At 47.4% G+C, this 22,790-nt stretch overlaps 1 protein-coding gene across 1 annotated transcript in view; it reads left to right on the top strand.

The window, feature by feature from the left end:
- Positions 1-22,790, top strand: part of MAP3K12 (mitogen-activated protein kinase kinase kinase 12) — a 92,162-nt gene that overhangs the window by 26,270 nt on the left and 43,102 nt on the right. Inside the window, 5 exon segments of the mRNA XM_038752053.1 lie at positions 6,518-6,740; positions 6,742-6,988; positions 8,860-9,043; positions 9,145-9,336; positions 15,674-15,832. Coding sequence (XP_038607981.1) covers positions 6,546-6,740; positions 6,742-6,988; positions 8,860-9,043; positions 9,145-9,336; positions 15,674-15,832 — 977 coding nt within the window. The 5' untranslated portion in view covers positions 6,518-6,545.

Genomic DNA, 22,790 nt, shown 5'->3' with positions numbered 1-22,790 from the left:
AGTGCTTTGCACGTAGTAAGCGCTTAATAAATGCCATTATTATTATTATTGAATGAAGGAATGATAACGTTGATAACGATATTGACCCCTGTCCACATGTTTGGTTTTGTTGTCTGTCTCCCCCTTCTAGACTGTGAGCCCGTTGTTGGGTAGGGACCGTCTCTGTATGTTGCCAACTTGTACTTCCCAAGCGCTTAGTCCAGTGCTCTGCACACAGTAAGCGCTCAATAAATACGATTGAATGAATGAATGAATCATTATTTTGTGAGCCCGTCTTCTAGACTGTGAGCCCGTTGTTGGGTGGGGACCGTCTCTATATGTTGCCAACTTGGACTTCCCAAGCGCCTAGTACAGTGCTCTGCCGCTTGTCAGATGTGTGACTTTGGGCAAGTCGCTTCACTTCTCTGAGCCTCAGTTCCCTCATCTGTAAAATGGGGATGAAGACTGGGAGCCCCCCGTGGGACAATCTGATCACCTTGTATGTATTCATTCATTCATTCAAAAGTATTTATTGAACTTGGACTTCCCAAGCGCTTAGAACAGTGCTTTGTACGTAGTAAGCGCTTAACAAATGCCATCACTATTATTATTATTATTATCTGTCTTTACTTCTACTTATTCTGATGACTTGACATCAGTCCACAGGTTTTTTTTTGCTGTCTGTCTCCCCCCTTCTAGACTGTGAGCCCGTTGTGGGGTAGGGACCTCTATAGATGTTGCCAACTTGGACTTCCCAAGCCCTTGGAACAGTGCTTTGCACATAGTAAGTGCTTAACAAATGCCATTATTATTATTATTATTATTATTTATTATTATTATCTAGCTTTACTTCTATTTATTCTGACGACTTGACACCTGTCCACAGGTTTTGCTTTGCTGCCTGTCTCCCCCCTTCTAGGCTGTGAGCCCGCTGTGGGGTAGGGACCGTCTCTAGATGTTGCCAACTTACGCTTCCCATGCGCTTAGAACAGTGCTTTGCGCATAGTAAGCGCTTAACAAATGCCATCATTATTATTATTATTATTATCTAGCTTTACTTCTATTTATTCTGACGACTTGACACCTGTCCACAGGTTTTGCGTTGCTGTCTGTCTCCCCTCTTCTATTAATTAATTCATTCATTCAATCGTATTTATTGAGTGCTTACTGTGTGCAGAGCACTGTACCAAGCGCTTGGGAAGTCCAAGTTGGCAACATATAGAGATGGTCCCTACCTAGGCTGTGAGCCCGTTGTGGGGTAGACACTGTCTCTAGATGTTGCCAACTTGGACTTCCCAAGCGCTCAGAACAGTGCTTTGCACATAGTAAGCGCTTAACAAATGCCATCATCATTATTATTATTATTATCTAGCTTTACTTCTATTTATTCTGACGATTTGACACCTGTCCACAGGTTTTGTTCTGCTGTCTGTCTCCCCACTTTTAGGCTGTGAGCCCGTTGTGGGGTAGACACTGTCTCTAGATGTTGCCAACTTGGACTTCCCAAGCGCTCAGAACAGTGCTTTGCACATAGTAAGCGCTTAACAAATGCCATCATCATTATTATTATTATTATCTAGCTTTACTTCTATTTATTCTGACGATTTGACACCTGTCCACAGGTTTTGTTCTGCTGTCTGTCTCCCCACTTTTAGGCTGTGAGCCCGTTGTGGGGTAGACACTGTCACTAGATGTTGCCAACTTGGACTTCCCAAGCGCTCAGAACAGTGCTTTGCACATAGTAAGCGCTTAACAAATGCCATCATCATTATTATTATTATTATCTAGCTTTACTTCTATTTATTCTGACGATTTGACACCTGTCCACAGGTTTTGTTCTGCTGTCTGTCTCCCCACTTTTAGGCTGTGAGCCCGTTGTGGGGTAGACACCATCTCTAGATGTTGCCAACTTGGACTTCCCAAGCACTTAGAACAGTGCTTTGCACATAGTAAGCGCTTAACAAATGCCATCATCATCATTATTATTATTATCTAGCTTTACTACTATTTATTCTGACGACTTGACACCTGTCCACAGGTTTTGTTTTGCTGTCTGACCCCCCCCTTCTAGGCTGTGAGCCTGTTGTGGGGTAAGGACCGTCTCTAGATGTTGCCAACTTGGACTTCCCAAGCGCTTAGAACAGTGCTTTGCACATAGTAAGCACTTAACAAATACCATCATTTTTATTATTATTATCTAGCTTTACTTCTATTTATTCTGACGACTTGACACCTGTCCACAGGTTTTGTTTTGCTGTCTGTCTCCCCCCTTTAGGCTGTGAGACCGTTGTGGGGTAGGGACCGTCTCTAGATGTTGCCAACTTGGACTTCCCAAGCGCTTAGTACAGTGCTCTCCACACAGGAAGCGCTCAATAAGTATGATTGAATGAATGAATGAATGACTGGGCCCCGCCCCGCCCCCACCGCTGCGGCGGCGCACGTGACCCGCGGAGGCTAATCTGGGCCGGGGTGACGTCACGCGCCGCCTCGCGCTCCGTCACTATGGTAACGCCGCAGCGCCGCGCGCGCGCGCGCCCGCCCCTCCCCCTCCCCCCTCAGGCCCTCAAGGGCCTCATTCATTCATTCATTCAATCGTATTTATTAATAATAATGGCATTTATTTAGCGCTTACCATGTGCAAAGCACTGTTCTAAGCGCTGGGGAGGTTACAAGGTGATCAGGTTGTCCCACGGTGAGGGGCTTACAGTCTTAATGCCCATTTTACAGACGAGGTAACTGAGGCACAGAGAATAATAATAATAATAATAATAATAATAATGGCATTTATTAAGCGCTCACTATGTGCAAAGCACTGTTCTGAGCGCTGGGGGGGTTACAAGGTGATCAGGTTGTCCCACGGGGGGCTCACAGTCTTAATGCCCATTTTACAGATGAGGTAACTGAGGCACAGAGAATAATAATAATAATAATAATAATGGCATTTATTAAGCGCTTACTATGTGCAAAGCACTGTTCTAAGCTCTGGGGAGGTTACAAGGTGATCAGGTTGTCCCACGGGGGGGCTCACAGTCTTAATGTCCATTTTACAGATGAGGTAACTGAGGCACAGAATAATAATAATAATAATAATGGCATTTATTAAGCGCTTTCTATGTGCAAAGCACTGTTCTAAGCTCTGGGGAGGTCACATGGTGATCAGATTGTCCCACGGGGGAGCTCACAGTCTTAGTGCCCATTTTACAGATGAGGTAACTGAGGCGCAGAGAATCATAATAATAATAATGGCACTTATTAAGCGCTTACTATGAGCAAAGCACTGTTCTAAGCTCTGGGGAGGTCACAAGGTGATCAGGTTGTCCCACGGAGGGGCTCACAGTCTTAATGCCCATTTTACAGATGAGGTAACTGAGGCCCAGAGAAGTGAAGCAACTTGCCCAAAGTCACCCAGCTGACAATTGGCAGAGTCGGAACTTGAACCCATGACCTCTGACTCCAAAGCCGGGGCTCTTTCCACTGAGCCACGCATTCATTCAGTCGTACTGAGCGCTTACTGTGTGCAGAGCACTGAAGCACGAGAAGCAGCGTGGCTCAACCGAAAGAGCGCGGGCTTTGGAGTCAGAGGTCATGGGTTCAAATCCCGCCTCCGCCAATTGTCAGCTGGGTGACTTTGGGCGAGTCACTTCACTTCTCTGGGCCTCAGTTCCCTCATCTGTAAAATGGGGATCTGTAAAATGCCTTCTATCATTTTATTGATTGATGTTATTGTCTGTCTCCCCCTCTAGACCATCAGCTCACTGTGGGCAGGGAATGTGCCCATTGATAGTCGTGGCGTGCCTTCTATCATTTTATTGATTGATGTTATTATCTGTCTCCCCCTCTAGACCATCATCTCACTGTGGGCAGGGAAAGTGCCCACTGATGGCCGTAGCGTGCCTTCTATCATTTTATTGATTGACGTTATTGTCTGTCTCCCCGTCTAGACCGTCGGCTCACTATGGGCAGGGAATGTGCCCACTGATGGCCGTCGCGTGTCTTCTATCATTTTATTGATTGACGTTATTGTCTGTCTCCCCGTCTAGACCGTCGGCTCACTGTGGGCAGGGAATGTGCCCACTGATGGCTGTAGCGTGCCTTCTATCATTTTATTGATTGATGTTATTGTCAGTCTTCCCCTCTAGACCGTCAGCTCACTGTGGGCAGGGAATGTGCCCATTGATAGTCGTGGCGTGCCTTCTATCATTTTATTGATTGATCAATCAATCAATCAATCGTATTTATTGAGCGCTTACTATGTGCAGAGCACTGTACTAAGCGCTTGGGAAGTACAAATTGGCATCACATAGAGACAGTCCCTACCCGATAGTGGGCTCACAGTCTAAAAGGGGGAGACAGAGAACAGAACCAAACATACCAACAAAATAAAATAAGTAGGATAGAAATGTACAAGTAAAATAAATAAATAAATAAATAAACAGAGTAATAAATATGTACAACCATATATACATATATACAGGTGCTGTGGGGAGGGGAAGGCGGTAAGGCGGGGGGATGGAGAGGGGGACGAGGGGGAGAGGAAAGAAGGGGCTCAGTCTGGGAAGGCCTCCTGGAGGAGGTGAGCTCTCAGCAGGGCCTTGAAGGGAGGAAGAGAGCTAGCTTGGCGGATGGGCAGAGGGAGGGCATTCCAGGCCCGGGGGATGACGTGGGCCGGGGGTCGATGGCGGGACAGGCGAGAGCGAGGTACAGTGAGGAGATTAGTGGTGGAGGAGCGGAGGGTGCGGGCTGGGCAGTAGAAGGAGAGAAGGGAGGTGAGGTAGGAGGGGGCGAGGGGATGGACAGCCTGGAAGCCCAGGGTGAGGAGTTTCTGCCTGATGCGCAGATTGATCGGTAGCCATTGGAGGTTTTTGAGGAGGGGAGTGATATGTCCAGAGCGTTTCTGGACAAAGATAATCCGGGCAGCAGCATGAAGTATGGATTGAAGTGGAGAGAGACACGAGGATGGGAGATCAGAGAGAAGGCTAGTGCAGTAGTCCAGACGGGATAGGATGAGAGCTTGAATTAGCAGGGTAGCGGTTTGGATGGAGAGGAAAGGGCGGATCTTGGCAATGTTGCGGAGCTGAGACCGGCAGGTTTTGGTGACGGCTTGGATGTGAGGGGTGAATGAGAGAGCGGAGTCGAGGATGACACCAAGGTTGCGGGCTTGTGAGACGGGAAGGATGGTAGTGCCGTCAACAGAGATGGGAAAGTCAGGGAGAGGACAAGGTTTGGGAGGGAAGACAAGGAGCTCAGTCTTCGACATGTTGAGCTTTAGGTGGCGGGCGGACATCCAGATGGAGATGTCCTGAAGGCAGGAGGAGATGCGAGCCTGGAGGGAGGGGGAGAGAGCAGGGGCAGAGATGTAGATCTGGGTGTCATCAGCGTAGAGGTGATAGTTGAAGCCGTGGGAGCGAATGAGGTCACCAAGGGAGTGAGTGTAGATTGAGAACAGAAGGGGACCAAGCACTGAACCTTGGGGAACTCCCACAGTAAGAGGATGGGAGGGGGAGGAGGAGCCTGCAAAAGAGACTGAGATTGATGTTATTGTCGGTCTCCCCCTCTAGACCGTCGGCTCACTGTGGGCAGGGAATGTGCCCACTGATGGTCATAGCGTGTCTTCTATCATTTTATTGATTGATGTTATTGTGTGTCTTCCCCTCTAGACCGTCGGCTCACTGTGGGCAGTGAATGTGCCCGCTGATGGCCGTAGCGTGCCTTCTATCATTTTATTGATTGACGTTATTGTCTGTCTCCCCGTCTAGACCGTCGACTCACTGTGGGCAGGGAATGTGCCCACTGATGGCCGTAGCGTGCCTTCTATCATTTTATTGATTGATGTTATTGTCAGTCTCCCCCTCTAGACCGTCGACTCACTGTGGGCAGGGAACGTGCCCACTGATGGCCGTAGCGTGCCTTCTATCATTTTATTGATTGATCATCATCATCATCAATCGTATTTATTGAGCGCTTACTGTGTGCAGAGCCCTGGACTAAGCGCTTGGGAAGTCCAAGTTGGCAACATCTAGAGACAGTCCCTACCCAACAGCGGGCTCACAGTCTAAAAGGGGGAGACAGAGAACAAAACCAAACATACTAACAAAATAAAATAAATAGAATAGATATGTACAAGTAAAATAAATAAATAGAGTAATAAATATGTACAAACATATACGGGTGCTGTGGGGAAGGGAAGGAGGTAAGATGGGGGGGATGGAGGGGGTTGTTTATTGATTGATGTTATTGTCTGTCTCCCCCTCTAGACCGTCAGCTCACTGTGGGCAATCAATCGTATTTATTGAGCGCCTACTGTGTGCAGAGCACTGGACTAAGCGCTTGGGAAGTACAAGTTGGAAACATATCAGTTTCCGTGGGCAGGCCCAAAGCGTGTAGTCCAGTGGTCCGCGCCCAGTAGGATCTATACGTCGCCAGCTTGTCCTTCCCAAGCGCTTAGTCCAGTGCTCTGCACACAGCAAGCGCTCGATTGATTGATTGATGATCGATTGATCGGGCGTCCGATTGACGCCCGGGCCCGGTGTCCCCACAGGGGTGGTGGATCCGTCCGTCCCAGCACCATGGCCTGCCTGCACGAGACCCGGACCCCTTCCCCGTCCTTCGGCGGCTTCGCGGCCGCGCTGAGCGAGCCTTCGGTGGTCCGCAAGCCGGACCCGGAGGCGTCGGACTGCACCCCCGAGAAGGACCTGACCCCCACGCAGTGCGTCCTCCGCGACGTGCTCCCCCTCGGAGGAGCCGTCCCGGGGGGCTCCCCGGGGGGGCGGCGGGGATGCCGCCTCCGAGCCCTTCGCCAACAGCGTGCTGCAGCTCCACGAGGGCGAGGCTGGGGGCGCGGGGGCGGCCGGGACCCCCGAGGCCCGGACCCCCCGCTTCCGCGCCGACGAGGTCCGGCTGCAGTGCCAGAGCGGAGGCAGCGGGTTCCTGGAGGGCCTCTTCGGCTGCCTGCGGCCCGTCTGGACCATGATCGGAAAGGCCTACTCCACTGACCACAAGCAGCAGGAAGGTACGGAGCCCCCCGCCTGCCCGCCCGCTGCGGCCCCCCACCTCTGACCCCTAGCCCCCCGTCCCGCATCCTCCGCCCCCATTCCCGTCCCACCCCTCTGCCCCGCTGCTCTGCCGGGTGGGACCTTGGCCTAGTCGCTTCACGCCTCTGGGCCTCGGTTCCCTCACTTGGAAAATGGTGATTCATTCATTCATTCATTCAATCATTCATTCAATCGTATTTACTGAGCGCTTAGAGCACTGGACTAAGCGCTTGGGAACATACGGAGACGGTCCCCACCCAACAGCGGGGATGGAGACTGTGAGCCCCACGTGGGACAGGGACTGTGTCCAGTCCGATTGGCTCGTAGCCACCCCAGTGCTTAGTACAGTGCCTGGCACGCAGTAAGTGCTGAACAAATACCGCAATTATTATCATATAAATTTTATATAATTACATAATCATATATAAATGCATATAAATTATATTATATTATATTATATATTATATTGTATAATATTATATCACATTATGTTATATTATATTATGTTATTATACTATATTATATTTTATTGTATTGCATTGCATTGTATTACATTATATTACATTATATTATATCATATCACATCATATATCATACCATATCATATCATTTATATTATATCATATTATTATATTATATTATATTATATCATACTATATTATGTCATGTCATATTATATTATATTAAATTATTATATTATATTATTTTATATTGTATCATGTTGCATTATATTATATTGTGTTATATTATATTATATTATATTACACCACATTATATTATATTATATTATTATAATGCATAAACTATATGATTATATAAGAATTATGCATAATTAAATAATTATATATAAATTATATGAAAAATATATATAATTATGCATGGTTATATAAATTACATATCATATTAATATATTATAAATTTTTATGATGAGTTGTTAAGCACTTACTATGTGCCAAGCACTGTTCTAAGCGCCGGGGAGGTTACAAGGTGATCGGGTTGTCCCACGGGGGGCTCACAGTCTTCATCCCCATTTGACGGATGAGGGAACTGAGGCCCAGAGAAGTGAAGCGACCTGCCCAAAGTCACCCAGCTGACAATTGGCAGAGCTGGGATTTGAACCCACGACCTCTGGCTCCAAAGCCCGGGCTCTTTCCACTGAGCCACGCCGCGACTCGGGGCCACCCCAGCGCTTAGTACAGCGCCTGGCACCCAGTGAGCCCCGAACAAATCCCGCAATTATTATTATCCTCAGCCCCCCTCCCCTGCCCCCCAACTCGCCCCACCCCTCCGCCCCGCGGCCTCAGCCCCGCCACTTTTCTGCGGCGTGTGACCTTGGCCTAGTCACCCGCACTTTCCTGGACCTCGGTTCCCTCATCCGGAAAACGGGGAGCCCCACGTGGGACGGGGACTGTGCCCGGCCCGAGTGGCTCGTAGCCACCCCAGCGCTTAGTACAGTGCCCGGCCCACTGTAAGCGCTGAACAGATACGGCAATTACTATCCTCAGCCCCTCTCCCTTACGGCCCATGCTTTCCCCACTCCCGTTCTCCAGGGCCTCGGCCTCCCTCCGGTCATTCATTCGGTCGTATTTATTGAGCGCTTACTGTGTGCAGAGCACTGTACTAAGCTCACCCCACCCTTCTGCCCCTCAACTTTGACCCCTTCCCCATCTGTCCAGCCTCTCTCCCCGGGTTCACGATGCCCCCTCGGCCTCCATCGGTAGACTGAGGGCCCGCCGCGTGTGCCGAGCACTGTACTGAGCGCTTGGAAGACCCACTGCCATAGTTGGTAGGCCTTCCAGGAGCTTCCCAGCCCCTGGAGCGTCCTGAGCACCCCCTCGGCCCCCCGCAGCGCCCTGGGAAGTGCCTTTCGAGGAGATCCGGGACCTGCAGTGGGTAGGCTCGGGGGCCCAGGGCGCCGTCTTCCTGGGCCGCTTCCACGGCGAGGACGTGGCCGTGAAGAAGGTGCGGGACCTCAAGGAGACCGACATCAAGCACCTGCGGCGACTCAAGCACCCCAACATCATCACCTTCAAGTGAGGGGCGGGAAGGGGGCCGCCGGGGCGGGCGGCCGGGCGGTCCGGGCCGGGCCACGGGCCTCTCCCTGACGGTGGCCCGTCCCCTGCCGTGGCCCCAGGGGTGTGTGTACCCAGGCTCCCTGCTACTGCATCCTCATGGAGTTCTGCGCCCAGGGCCAGCTGTTCGAGGTCCTGCGGGCCGGGCGGCCCGTCACCCCGTCCCTCCTGGTCGACTGGTCCATGGGCATCGCGGGTGGCATGAACTATCTGCACCTGCACAAGATCATTCACCGAGACCTCAAGTCGCCCAAGTGAGCCCCAACTCCGGGACGCGGCGGGGGGCGCGGGGAGCAGTGCCCTAATTTCGTTTCAGGGAAAGTTATCTGAGGAGTTCATTTCATTCAGTCGTATTTATTGGCCTTCCCAGACTGAGCCCCTTCCTTCCTCTCCCCCTCGTCCCCCTCTCCATCCCCTCCATCTTACCTCCTTCCCTTCCCCGCAGCACCTGTATATCATCATCATCAATCGTATTTATTGAGCGCTTACTATGGGCAGAGCACTGGACTAAGCGCTTGGGAAGTACAAATTGGCAACATATAGAGACAGTCCCTACCCAACAGTGGGCTCTGTCTGTACATATTTATTACTCTATTTATTTATTTATTTTACTTGTACATATCTATTCTATTTATTTCATTTTGTGAGTACGTTTGGTTTTGTTCTCTGTCTCCCCCTTCTAGACTGTGAGCCCACTGGTGGGTAGGGACTGTCTCTATACGTTGCCAATTTGTACTTCCCAAGTGCTTAGTACAGTGCTCTGCACATAGTAAGCGCTCAATAAATACGATTGATGATGATGATGATGATTTATTGAGCGCTTACTGTGTGCGGAGCACTGTCTAAGCGCTTGGGAAGTCCAAGTTGGCAACATCTAGAGACGGTCCCTACCTGACAGTGGGCTCACAGGCTAGAAGGGGGGGATGGAGAATAAAACCAAACATACTAACAAAATAAAATAAGAGGAACATGTACAAGTAAAATAGAGTAATAATAATAATGATATATAATATTATAGAGTAACAATATTAGAGTAATTACATGGTAAGCGCGTAGTAAATACCACAGTTATTATCATCATCATCATTAATCGTATTTATTGAGCGCTTACTATGTGCAGAGCACTGTACTAAGCGCTTGGGAAGTACAAATTGGCAACATATAGAGACAGTCCCTACCCAACAGTGGGCTCACAGTCTAGAAAGGGGGGACGGAGAACAAAACCAAACATACTAACAGAATAAAATAAATAGAATATGTACAAGTAAAATAGATAATAATAATAATAATATATAATATTATAGAGTAACAATATTAGAGTAATTACATGGTAAGCGCATAGTAAATACCACAGTTATTATCATCATCATCATCATCAATCGTATTTATTGAGCGCTTACTATGTGCAGAGCACTGTACTAAGCGCTTGGGAAGTCCAAGTTGGCAACATCTAGAGACGGTCCCTACCCAACAGTGGGCTCACAGTCTAGAAGGGGGGGACGGAGAACAAAACCAAACATACTAACAAAATAAAATAAGTAGAATATGTACAAGTAAAATAGAGTAATAATAATAATAATATATATTATAGAGTAACAATATTAGAGTAATTACATGGTAAGCGCGTAGTAAATACCGCAGTTATTATCATCATTATTACCCAGTCCCATCTAATCCCTTCCTCCCCACCAAGGGGCCTCACAAAACTCTGTGAGTAATAGTATATAGAGTAATAAATACGTACCAACATATATTTATTCATTCATTCAATCGTATTTATTGAGCGCTTACTGTGTGCAGAGCACTGTACTAAGCGCTTGGGAAGTCCAAGTTGGCAACATCTAGAGACAGTCCCTACCCAACAGTGGGCTCACAGTCTAGAAGGGGGAGACAGAGAACAAAACCAAACATACTAGCAAAATAAAATAAATAGAATATGTACAAGTAAAATAGAGTAATAATAATAATAATATATAATATTATAGAGTAACAATATTAGAGTAATTACATGGTAAGCGCGTAGTAAATACCACAGTTATTATCATCATTATTACCCAGTCCCATCTAATCCCTTCCTCCCCAGCAAGGGGCCTCACAAAACTCTGTGAGTAATAGTAAATAGAGTAATAAATACGTACCAACATATATTCATTCATTCAATCGTATTTATTGAGCGCTTACTGTGTGCAGAGCACTGTACTAAGTGCTTGGGAAGTACAAGTCGGCAACGTACAGAGACGGTCCCTACCCAACAGTGGGCTCACAGTCTAGAAGGGGGAGGCAGAGAACAGGACAAAACGTACTAACAAAATAAAATAAATAGAATATGTACAAGTACAATAGAGTAATAAATATGCACAAACATATATTCATTCATTCATTCAGTCGTATTTATTGAGCGCTTACTGTGTGCAGAGCACACAGAGAACAAAACATACTAACAAAATAAAATAGAATATGTACAAGTAATAATAATAATAATATATAATATTATAGAGTAACAATATTAGAGTAATTAAGAGTAATCATAACCAAAGTGGCAACGTTCACATGGTAAGCGCGTAGTAAATACCACAATTATTATCATCATTATTACCCAGTCCCATCTAATCCCTTCCTCCCCGCCAAGGGGCCCCACAAAACTCTGTGCATAAACTCACTGTGGGCAGGGAATGTATCTGTTTATTGTTGTATTGTCCTCTCCCAAGCGATTAGTACAGTGCTCTGCACACAGTAGGCGCTCAGTACATAGTGACTGACCCCTCTGGCCAGACAGAGCCCACGGGCAGTGCTGTTTCCCCCCCGCATCATCCCTGGCGACTCTCCTCCCTCCCCTTACTTCCCTGCTAGAATTTTTTTCTTTTATGGTATTTGTTAAGCACTTACTATGTGCCAAGCGCTGTACTAAGCGCTGGGGCAGATACAAGATAATCAGGTTGGACCCAATCCCTGTCCAATGTGGGGCTCACAGTCTTCACCCCCATTTTCCAGATGAGGCAACTGAGGCACAGAGAATAATAATAATGATGATGGTATTTGTTAAGCGCTTACTATGGGCCAAGCACTGTTCTAAGCACTGGGGAAGATACAAGGTGATCAGGTTGTCCTACCTGGGGCTCCCAGTCTTCATCCCCATTTTCCAGATGAGGCAACTGAGGCACAGAGAATAATAATAATGATGATGGTATTTGTTAAGCGCTTCCTATGTGCCAAGCACTGTTCTAAGCACTGGAGAGGATACAGGGTGATCAGGTTGTCCCCCATGGGGCTCCCAGTCTTCATCCCCATTTTCCAGATGAGGGAACTGAGGCACAGAGAATAATAATAATGATGATGGCATTTGTTAAGCACTTACTTTGGGCCAAGCACTGTTCTAAGCACTGGGGAGGATACAAGGTGATCAGGTTGTCCCCTGTGGGGCTCCCAGTCTTCATCCCCATTTTCCAGATGAGGCAACTGAGGCACAGAGAATAATAATAATGATGATGGCATTTGTTAAGCGCTTACTATGGGCCAAGCACTGTTCTAAGCACTGGGGAGGATACAAAGTGATCAGGTTGCCCTACATGGGGCTCCCAGTCTTCATCCCCATTTTACAGATGAGGCGACTGAGGCACAGAGGATAATAAAAATGATTATAGGATTTGTTAACCACTTACCATGTGCCAAGCACTGTTCTAAGCACTGGGGAGGATACAAGGTGATCAGGTTATCCCCCATGGGGCTCCCAGTCTTCATCCCCATTTTCCAGATGAGGGAACTGAGGCACAGAGGATAATAATAATGATGATGGCATTTGTTAAGCACTTACTTTGGGCCAAGCACTGTTCTAAGCACTGGGGAGGATACAAGGTGATCAGGTTGTCCCCTGTGGGGCTCCCAGTCTTCATCCCCATTTTCCAGATGAGGCAACTGAGGCACAGAGAATAATAATAATGATGATGGCATTTGTTAAGCGCTTACTATGGGCCAAGCACTGTTCTAAGCACTGGGGAGGATACAAAGTGATCAGGTTGCCCTACATGGGGCTCCCAGTCTTCATCCCCATTTTACAGATGAGGCAACTGAGGCACAGAGGATAATAAAAATGATTATAGGATTTGTTAACCACTTACCATGTGCCAAGCACTGTTCTAAGCACTGGGGAGGATACAAGGTGATCAGGTTATCCCCCATGGGGCTCCCAGTCTTCATCCCCATTTTCCAGATGAGGGAACTGAGGCACAGAGGATAATAATAATGATGATGGTATTTGTTAAGCGCTTACTATGTGCCATAAACTGTTCTAAGCACTGGGGAGGATACAAGGTGATGAGGTTGTCCCCCGTGGGGCTCCCAGTCTTCATCCCCATTTTCCAGATGAGGCAGCTGAGGCCCAGAGAAGTGAAGCGACTTGCCCAAAGTCACCCAGGTGATCCGGGGGCGGGATTCGAACCCACGACCTCTGACTCCCAAGCCCGGGCTCTTTCCACTGAGCCACGCTGCTTCTCCATACTTCTCTTCAGGGGGATCCCCACTCCCCTTTTTTCCCCCTTCTCTCATTTCCCCTCCACTTTGGCCCCTGGTCTCTCAGGGTGGGGGGTGAGAAGAGCATTCATTCATTCATTCAATCGTATTTATTGAGCGCTTACTGCGTGCAGAGCACTGTACTGAGCGCTTAAAAAGTACAATACAGCAATGAAGAGAGACAATCCCTGCCCACCACAGGCTTAGAGTCTAGAGGTGGGGGAGACAGACATCGAAACCAGTCAACGGGCGTCGATAGAAATAAATAGAATTACAGATTTAGACCTCATTCATCATCATCATCATCATCATCATCATCAATCGTATTTATTGAGCGCTTACTATGTGCAGAGCACTGTACTAAGCGCTTGGGAAGTACAAATAGGCAACATCTAGAGACAGTCCCTACCCAACAGTGGGCTCACAGTCTAAAAGGGGGAGACAGAGAACAAAACCAAACATACTAACAAAATAAAATAAATAGAATAGATATGTACAAATAAAATAAATAGAGTAATAAATATGTACAAACATATATACATATATACAGGATATATACATATATACAGGATATATATATACATATATATATACATATCATTCATTCAATTGTATTTATTGAGCGCTTCCTGGGTGCAGAGCACTGGACTAAGCGCTTGGGAGAGGACGACGCAGCAATAGACAGACACATTCCCTCACCACAATGAGCGTACAGCCTGGCGTAATAATAATAATAATAATAATAATAATAATAATGGCATTTATTAAGCGCTTACTGTGTGCAAAGCACTGTCAGGAGGTCACGGGTTCTAATCCCGGCTCTGCCACCCGTCTGCTGGGTGACCTTGGGCAATCACTTCACTCATTCATTCATTCAATTGTGTTTATTGAGCGCTTACTGCGTGCAGAGCACTGTACGAAGCGCTTGGGAAGTACAAGTTCGTGGCTCAGTGAAAAGAGCCCGGGCTCTGGAGTCAGAGGTCACGGGTTCGAATCCCGACTCTGCCCCATGTCTGCTGTGTGACCTCGGGCCAGTCACGTCACTTCTCTGCGCCTCAGTTCCCTCATCTGTAAAATGGGGATGAAGACCGTGAGCCCCACGTGGGACAACCTGATCACCTTGTTCCCCCCCCCAGCGCTTAGAACAGTGCTTTGCACATAGTAAGCACTTAATAAATACCATCATTATTATTAGAGAAGCAGCGTGGCCCAGCGCTTAGAACAGTGCTTTGCACATAGTAAGCGCTTAATAAATACCATCATTATTATTAGAGAAGCAGCCTGGCTCAGTGGACAGAGCCCGGGCTTTGGAGTCAGGGGTCACGGGTTCGAATCCCGGCTCGGCCACATGTCTGCTGTGTGACCTTGGGGAAGTCACTTCCCTTCTCTGCGCCTCAGTTCCCTCATCTGTAAAATGGGGATGACGTGGGACACAACTTGATCACCTTGTATCCCCCCCAGCGCTTTAGAACAGCGCTCCGCACATAGTAAGCGCTTAACAAATGTTATTATTATTATTATTACAAGTTGGCAACACATAGAGACGGTCCCTCCCCAACCCCGGCACTTCCCTCCTCTGGGCCTCAGTGACCTCATCTGGAGAATGGGGATTGGGACAGGTGTCCAGCCGGATTTGCTAGTAGCCACCCCGGCGCTTACGACAGTGCCGGGCCCAAAGTAAGCGCTTAGCAGGTGCCCATTGTTGTTATTATTATTATTGGAGAGCTGATAGGTGCCCATCGTTGTTCTTATTATTATTGGAGAGCTGATAGGTGCCCATCGTTGTTATTATTATTATTGGAGAGCTGATAGGTGCCCATCATTGTTATTATTATTATTAGAGAGCCAATAGGGCCTATCATCATCATCAATCGTATTTATTGAGCGCTTACTATGTGCAGAGCACTGTACTAAGCGCTTGGGAAGTACAAATTGGCAACATCTAGAGCCAGTCCCTACCCAACAGTGGGCTCACAGTCTAAGAGGGCCTAGGGGGTTGGATGGGGACGTAGAGGAGGGGCGGCTGGGTGGGCTGGGGGCTGTGTGCTGGAGACCCCCTCCCCGTCGTTCCCTTCTCCCCTGCAGCATGCTGATCACCTACGACGACGTGGTCAAGATCTCGGACTTCGGCACATCCAAGGAGCTGAGCGATAAAAGCACCAAAATGTCCTTCGCGGGGACCGTGGCCTGGATGGCGCCCGAGGTCATCCGCAACGAGCCCGTGTCCGAGAAGGTGGACATCTGGTGAGAGGGGCCGGGGGGAGGGCTGGGGTCCTCAGAACCAATCAATCAATCAATCAATCAATCATATTGATTGAGCCCTTACTGCGTGCAGAGCACTGGACTAAGCGCTTGGGAAGTCCAAGGTGGCCACATCGAGAGACGGTCCCTACCCAACAGCGGGCTCACGGTCTAAAAGGGGGAGACGGAGAACAAAACCAAACATGCTAACAAAATAAAACAAATAGAATCGATATCATCATCATCATCATCAATCGTATTTATTGAGCGCTTACTATGTGCAGAGCACTGGACTAAGCGCTTGGGAAGTACAAATTGGCAACATGTAGAGACAGTCCCTACCCAACAGTGGGCTCACAGTCTAAAAGGGGGAGACGGAGAACAAAACCAAACATGCTAACAAAATAAAATAAATAGAATCGATATGTACCAGTAAAATAAATAAATAGAGTAATAAATGTGTACAAACATATATACAGGTGTGCCTCAGAAGGCACGGAGGAGACCTTTAACTCACCCCGGGTTATAATAATCAATCAATCAGTCGTATTTATTGAGCGCTTACTGCGTGCAGAGCACTGGACTAAGCGCTTGGGAAGTCCAAGGTGGCCACATCGAGAGACAGTCCCTACCCAACAGTGGGCTCACAGTCTAAGAGGGGGAGACGGAGAACAAAACCAAACATACTAACAAAATAAAATAAATAGAATCGATATGTACAGGTAAAATAAATAGAGTAATAAATATGTACAAACATATATACAGGTATATACATATATAAAGGTCTGCCTCAGAAGGCACGGAGGAGACCTTTAACTCACCCCTGGTAATAATAATCAATCAATCAGTCGTATTTATTGAGCGCTTACTGTGTGCAGAGCACTGGACTAAGCGCTTGGGAAGGACAAGTTGGCGACATGTAGAGGCGGTCCCTACCCAACAGCGGGCTCACAGTCTAGAAGGGGGAGACAGAGAACAAAACCAAACATCCTAACAAAATAAAATAAATAGAATTGATATGTACAAGTAAAATAAATAGAGTAATAAATATGTACAAACATGTATACATATATACAGGTATGCCTCAGAAGGCACGGAGGAGACCTTTAACTCACCCCTGGTAATAATAATCAATCAATCAGTCGTATTTATTGAGCGCTTACTGTGTGCAGAGCACTGGACTAAGCGCTTGGGAAGTCCAAGTTGGCCACATCGAGAGACGGTCCCTACCCAACAGTGGGCTCACAGTCTAAAAGGGGGAGACAGAGAACAAAACCAAACATACTAACAAAATAAAATAAATAGAATAGATAGTACAGGTAAAATAAATAAATAGAGTAATAAATATGTACAAACATATATACAGGTATATACATATATAAAGGTATGCCTCAGAAGGCACGGAGGAGACCTTTAACTCACCCCTGGTAATAATAATCAATCAATCAATCGTATTTATTGAGCGCTTACTGTGTGCAGAGCACTGTACTAAGCGCTTGGGAAGTACAAGTTGGCAACATATAGAGACTGTCCCTACCCAACAGTGGGCTCACAGTCTAAAAGGGGGAGACAGAGAACAAAACCAAACATGCTAACAAAATAAAATAAATAGAATCGATATGTACAAGTAAAATAAATAAATAGAGTAATAAATATGTACAAACATATATACATATATACAGGTATGCCTCAGAAGGCACGGAGGAGACCTTTAACTCACCCCTGGTAATAATAATCAATCAATCAATCGTATTTATTGAGCGCTTACTGCGTGCAGAGCACTGGACTAAGCGCTTGGGAAGTCCAAGTTGGCCACATCGAGAGACGGTCCCTACCCAACAGCGGGCTCCCAGTCTAAAAGGGGGAGACAGAGAACAAAACCAAACATACTAACAAAATAAATAGAATAGATATGTACAAGTAAAATAAATAAATAGAGTAATAAATATGTACAAACATATATACAGGTATATACATATATACAGGTATGCCTCAGAAGGCACGGAGGAGACCTTTTAACTCACCCCTGGTAATAATAATCAATCGATCAATCAATCAGTCGTATTTATTGAGCGCTTACTGTGTGCAGAGCACTGGACTAAGCGCTTGGGAAGTCCAAGTTGGTAACATATAGAGACCGTCCCTACCCAACAGTGGGCTCACAGTCTAGAAGATAATAATGATAATAATAATAATGATGGCATTCGTTAAGCGCGTACTATGTGCAAAGCACTGTTCTAAGCGCTGGGAGGATACGAGAGGATCAGGTTGTCCCCCGTGGGGCTCACAGTCTTAATCCCCATTTTACAGGTGAGGTAACTGAGGCTCAGAGAAGTGAAGTGACTTGCCCAAGGTCACACAGCAGACACGCTGGGGAGCCGGGATTAGAACCCGTGACCTCTGACTCCCAAGTCCGGGCTCTTTCCACTGAGCCCTGCTGGTATTGGGAGTCAGAGGCCGTGGGTTCTAATTCCGGCCCCGCCGCTTGTCTGCTGTGTGACCTTGGCCGAGTCACTTCACTTCATGTATATATGTTTGTACATATTTATTACTCTATTTATTTATGTATTTATTTTAGTTGTACATATCTATTCTATTTATTTTATTTTGTTAGTATGTTTGGGTTTGTTCTGCCTCCCCCTTTTAGACTGTGAGCCCACTGTTGGGTAGGGACTGTCTCTAGATGTTGCCAACTTGGACTTCCCAAGCGCTTAGTCCAGTGCTCTGCACCCAGTAAGCGCTCAATAAATACGATTGATTGATTGATTCCATTCATTGTCGTATTTATTGAGCGCTTACTGGGTGCGGAGCTTGGGAAGTACAAGACTGTGAGCCCCATGTGGGACAACCTGATCACCTGGTACCTACCCGGCGCTTAGAACAGTGCTCGGCACATAGTAAGCGCTTAACTTAACCGAGAAGCAGCGTGGCTCAGTGGAAAGAGCCCGGGCTTTGGAGTCAGAGGTCACGGGTTCAAATCCCGGCTCCGCCAGTTGTCAGCTGTGTGACTTTGGGCAAGTCACTTCTCTGTGCCTCAGTTGCCTCATCTGTAAAATGGGAATTAAGACTGTGAGCCCGCTGTGGGACAACCTGATCACCTTGTTACCTCCCCAGCGCTTAGAACAGTGCTCTGCACATAGTAAGTGCTTAACAAATTCCATCATCATCATTATTATTATTATTATTAACAAACACCAAAACTATTATTGTGATTATTACGAGTCGGGCCACTTCTCTGGGCCTCGGTTCCCTCATCTGTAAAATCAATCAATCGTATTTATTGAGCGCTTACTGCGCGCAGAGCACTGTACTAAGCGCTTGTAAAAATGGGGATTAAGACCGTAAGGCTTACGTGGGACCACCTGATGACCTGGTATCTACCCCAGCGCGGAGAACAGTGGTTGGCACATAGTAAGCGCTTAACAGATATCATCATTATTATGATTATTATGGGACTTACAGCCCGCCGAGCACTGTACTAAGCGGTCGGGAGCATCCAGTAGGACAGAGTGGGCAGATGGGTTTCTTGTCCTCGCTTCTTTGGTCCACGCGGCCCCCTCTGAGCCCATCCCTTCCCCCATTCGATGGCTACGAGTCTGGGGGTCCCAAGAGGCCGGTTGCCATGGAGACGGGGTTGGCAGATGGTGGGAGGATGGGGGGGCTGGCCTGGTCCTCCCATCTGCCTGGGGTGGGGGAGGGGGACCGGCCCAAACATTAACCCCTGAGTCCCCGGCAGACCCTCCGGAACCAGGACTGGGGCGGGGGCGTCCCCTCTGAGGGATCTGGGCAGGCAGCGGGGCTCAGTGGAGTCAGAGGTCACGGGTTCAAATCCCGGCTCCGCCACTTGTCAGCTGGGTGACTCCGGGCAAGTCACTTCACTTCTCTGGGCCTCACTGACCTCCTCTGGAAAATGGGGGTGAAGACTGGGAGCCCCCCGTGGGACCGCCTGATCGCCCTGTCCCCTCCCCAGCGCTTAGAACAGTACTTTGCACATAATAATAATAATGATGATGGCATTTATTAAGCGCTTGCCATGTGCAAAGCACTGTTCTAGGCGCTGGGGTGGTTACAGGCGCTGGGGATGGGAAGCAGCGTGGCTCGGTGGAAAGAGCCCGGGCTTCGGAGTCAGAGGCCGGGGGTTCAAATCCCGGCTCCGCCACTTGTCAGCTGGGTGACTTTGGGCAAGTCACTTCCCTCCAGCGTGGCTCATTGGAAAGAGCCCGGGCTTTGGAGTCAGAGGTCATGGGTTCAAATCCCGACTCCGCCAATTGTCAGCTGTGTGACTTTGGGCAAGTCACTTAACTTCTCTGGGCCTTAGTGACCTCATCTGTAAAATGGGGGTGAAGACTGTGAGCCCCCCGTGGGACAAGCTGATCACCTTGTAACCTCCCCAGCGCTTAGAACAGTGCTTTGCCCATAGTAAGCGCTTAATAAATGCCATTATTATTATTATTATTATTATTATTCTCTGGGCCTCAGTTCCCTCATCTGTAAAATGGGGATGAAGACTGTGAGCCCCTCGTGGGACAACCTGATTACCTTGTATTTACCCCAGCGCTTAGAACAGTGCTTTGCACATAGTAAGCGCTTAACAGACACCAACATTATTATTATTATTATTATTACAAGGTAATCAGGCTGTCCCACGTGGGGCTCACAGTCTTAATCCCCATTTTACAGATGAGGTCACTAAGGCCCAGAGAAGTGAAGTGACTTGCCCAAAGTCACACAGCTGACAATTGGTGGAGCCGGCATTCGAACCCATGACCTCTGACTCCAAAGCCCAGGCTCTTTCCACTGAGCCATGCTGCTTCTCTAGTAAGCGCTTAATAAATGCCATCATTGTTATTATTATTATTATTATTATTTGGGGAAGGGGCTGGAAGCCGGGGTCCCTAGAAGGACTCTCCGATCAGAGGGAGAAGAGAAGCGGCGGGGCTTATCAATCAATCAATCGTATTTATTGAGCGCTTACTGTGTGCAGAGCACTGTACTAAGCGCTTGGGAAGTCCAAGTTGGCAACATCTAGAGACGGTCCCTACCCAACAGTGGGATCACAGTCTAGAACGGGGAGACAGAGAACAAAACCAAACATATTAACAAAATAAAATAAATAGAATAGATATGTACAAGTAAAATAAATCAATAAATAGAGTAATAAATCCACACAAACATATATACATATATACAGGTGCTATGGGAAAGGGAAGGGAAGGTTCTAGTGGCTAGAACCCGGGACTGGGGGTCAGAGGGACCTGGGTTCTAATCCTGGTCTTCTAGACTGTGAGCCCACTGTTGGGTAGGGACCGTCTCTATATGGTGCCAACTTGGACTTCCCAAGCGCTTAGTACAGTGCTCTGCACACAGGAAGCGCTCAATAAATACGATTGATGATGATGATGAGTAAGCGCTCAATAAATACGATTGAATGAATGGAATGAATGGATGCGTGCTGTGTGACCTTGGACAATAACAATAATACTAATTATGCTATTTGTTAAATTCTTACTATGTGCCAAGCACTGTTCTAAGCGCTAGGGTAGTAATAATAATGATGGCATTTATTAAGCGCTTACTATGTGCAAAGCACTGTTCTAAGCACTGGGGAGGTTACAAGGTGATCAGGTTGTCCCACGGGGGGCTCACAGTCTTCATCCCCCTTTTACAGATGAGGGAACTGAGGCCCAGAGAAGTGAAGTGACTTGCCCAAAGTCGCACAGCTGACAGTTGGCGGAGCCAGGATTTGAACCCATGACCTCTGACTCCAAATAATAATAATAACGATGGCATTTATTAAGCACTTACTATGTGCAAAGCACTGTTCTAAGCGCTGGGGAGGTTACAGTAATAATAATAATGTTGGCATTTATTAAGCGCTTACTATGTGCAAAGCACTGTTTTAAGCACTGGGGAGGATACAAGGTGATCAGGTTGCGCCATGGGGGGCTCCCAGTCTTCATCCCCCTTTTCCAGATGAGGGAACTGAGGCCCAGAGAAGTGAAGTGACTTGCCCAAAGTCACCCAGCTGACAAGTGACAGAGCTGGGATTTGAACCCATGAACTCTGACTCCAAAGCCCGGGCTCTTTCCACTGAGCCCCGCTTCACAGGCTTAATCCCCATTTTCCAGATGAGGGAACTGAGGCCCAGAGAAGTGAAGTGACTTGCCCAAAGTCACCCAGCTGACAAGTGACAGAGCCGGGATTTGAACCCATGAACTCTGACTCCAAAGCCCGTGTTTTTTCCACTAAGCCACGCTTCACAGTCTTAATCCCCATTTTCCAGATGAGGGAACTGAGGCCCAGAGAAGTGAAGTGACTTGCCCAAAGTCACCCAGCTGACAAGTGGCGGGGCCGGGATTTGAACCCATGACCTCTGGCTCCAAAGCCCGGGCTCTTTCCACTGAGCCATGCTGCTTCTCCACCTAATCACCTCGCAGCGCTTAGAACAGTGGTTGGCACATAGTATTTCTTTCTTTAGCTTGTACATATCTATTCTATTTATTTCATTTTGTTAGTATGTTTGGTTTTGTTCTCCGTCTCCCCCTTCTAGACTGTGAGCCCGCTGTTGGGTAGGGACTGTCTCTATATCAATCAATCAATCAATCAATAGTATTTATTGAGCGCTTACTGTGTGCAGAGCACTGGACTAAGTGCTTGGGAAGTCCAAGTTGGCAGCATATAGAGACGGTCCCTACCCAACAGTGGGCTCACAGTCTAAAAGCCCACTATATGTTGCCAACTTGTACTTCCCAAGCGCTTAGCACAGTGCTCTGCACACAGTAAGCGCTCAATAAATATGATTGATTGACTGATTGATTGATTAAAAATGCCATCATTATTATTATTACCTTGGGCAAGCCACTTCACTTCTCAATCAGTCAATCAATCAATCGTATTTATTGAGCGCTTTCTGTGTGCAGAGCACTGGACTAAGCGCTTGGGAAGTCCAAGTCGGGAACAC

Source organism: Tachyglossus aculeatus, chromosome 10, assembly GCF_015852505.1.
Source record: "Tachyglossus aculeatus isolate mTacAcu1 chromosome 10, mTacAcu1.pri, whole genome shotgun sequence".
Classification (NCBI taxonomy): domain Eukaryota; kingdom Metazoa; phylum Chordata; class Mammalia; order Monotremata; family Tachyglossidae; genus Tachyglossus; species Tachyglossus aculeatus.
This window is presented reverse-complemented; position numbering and strand designations above follow the sequence as displayed.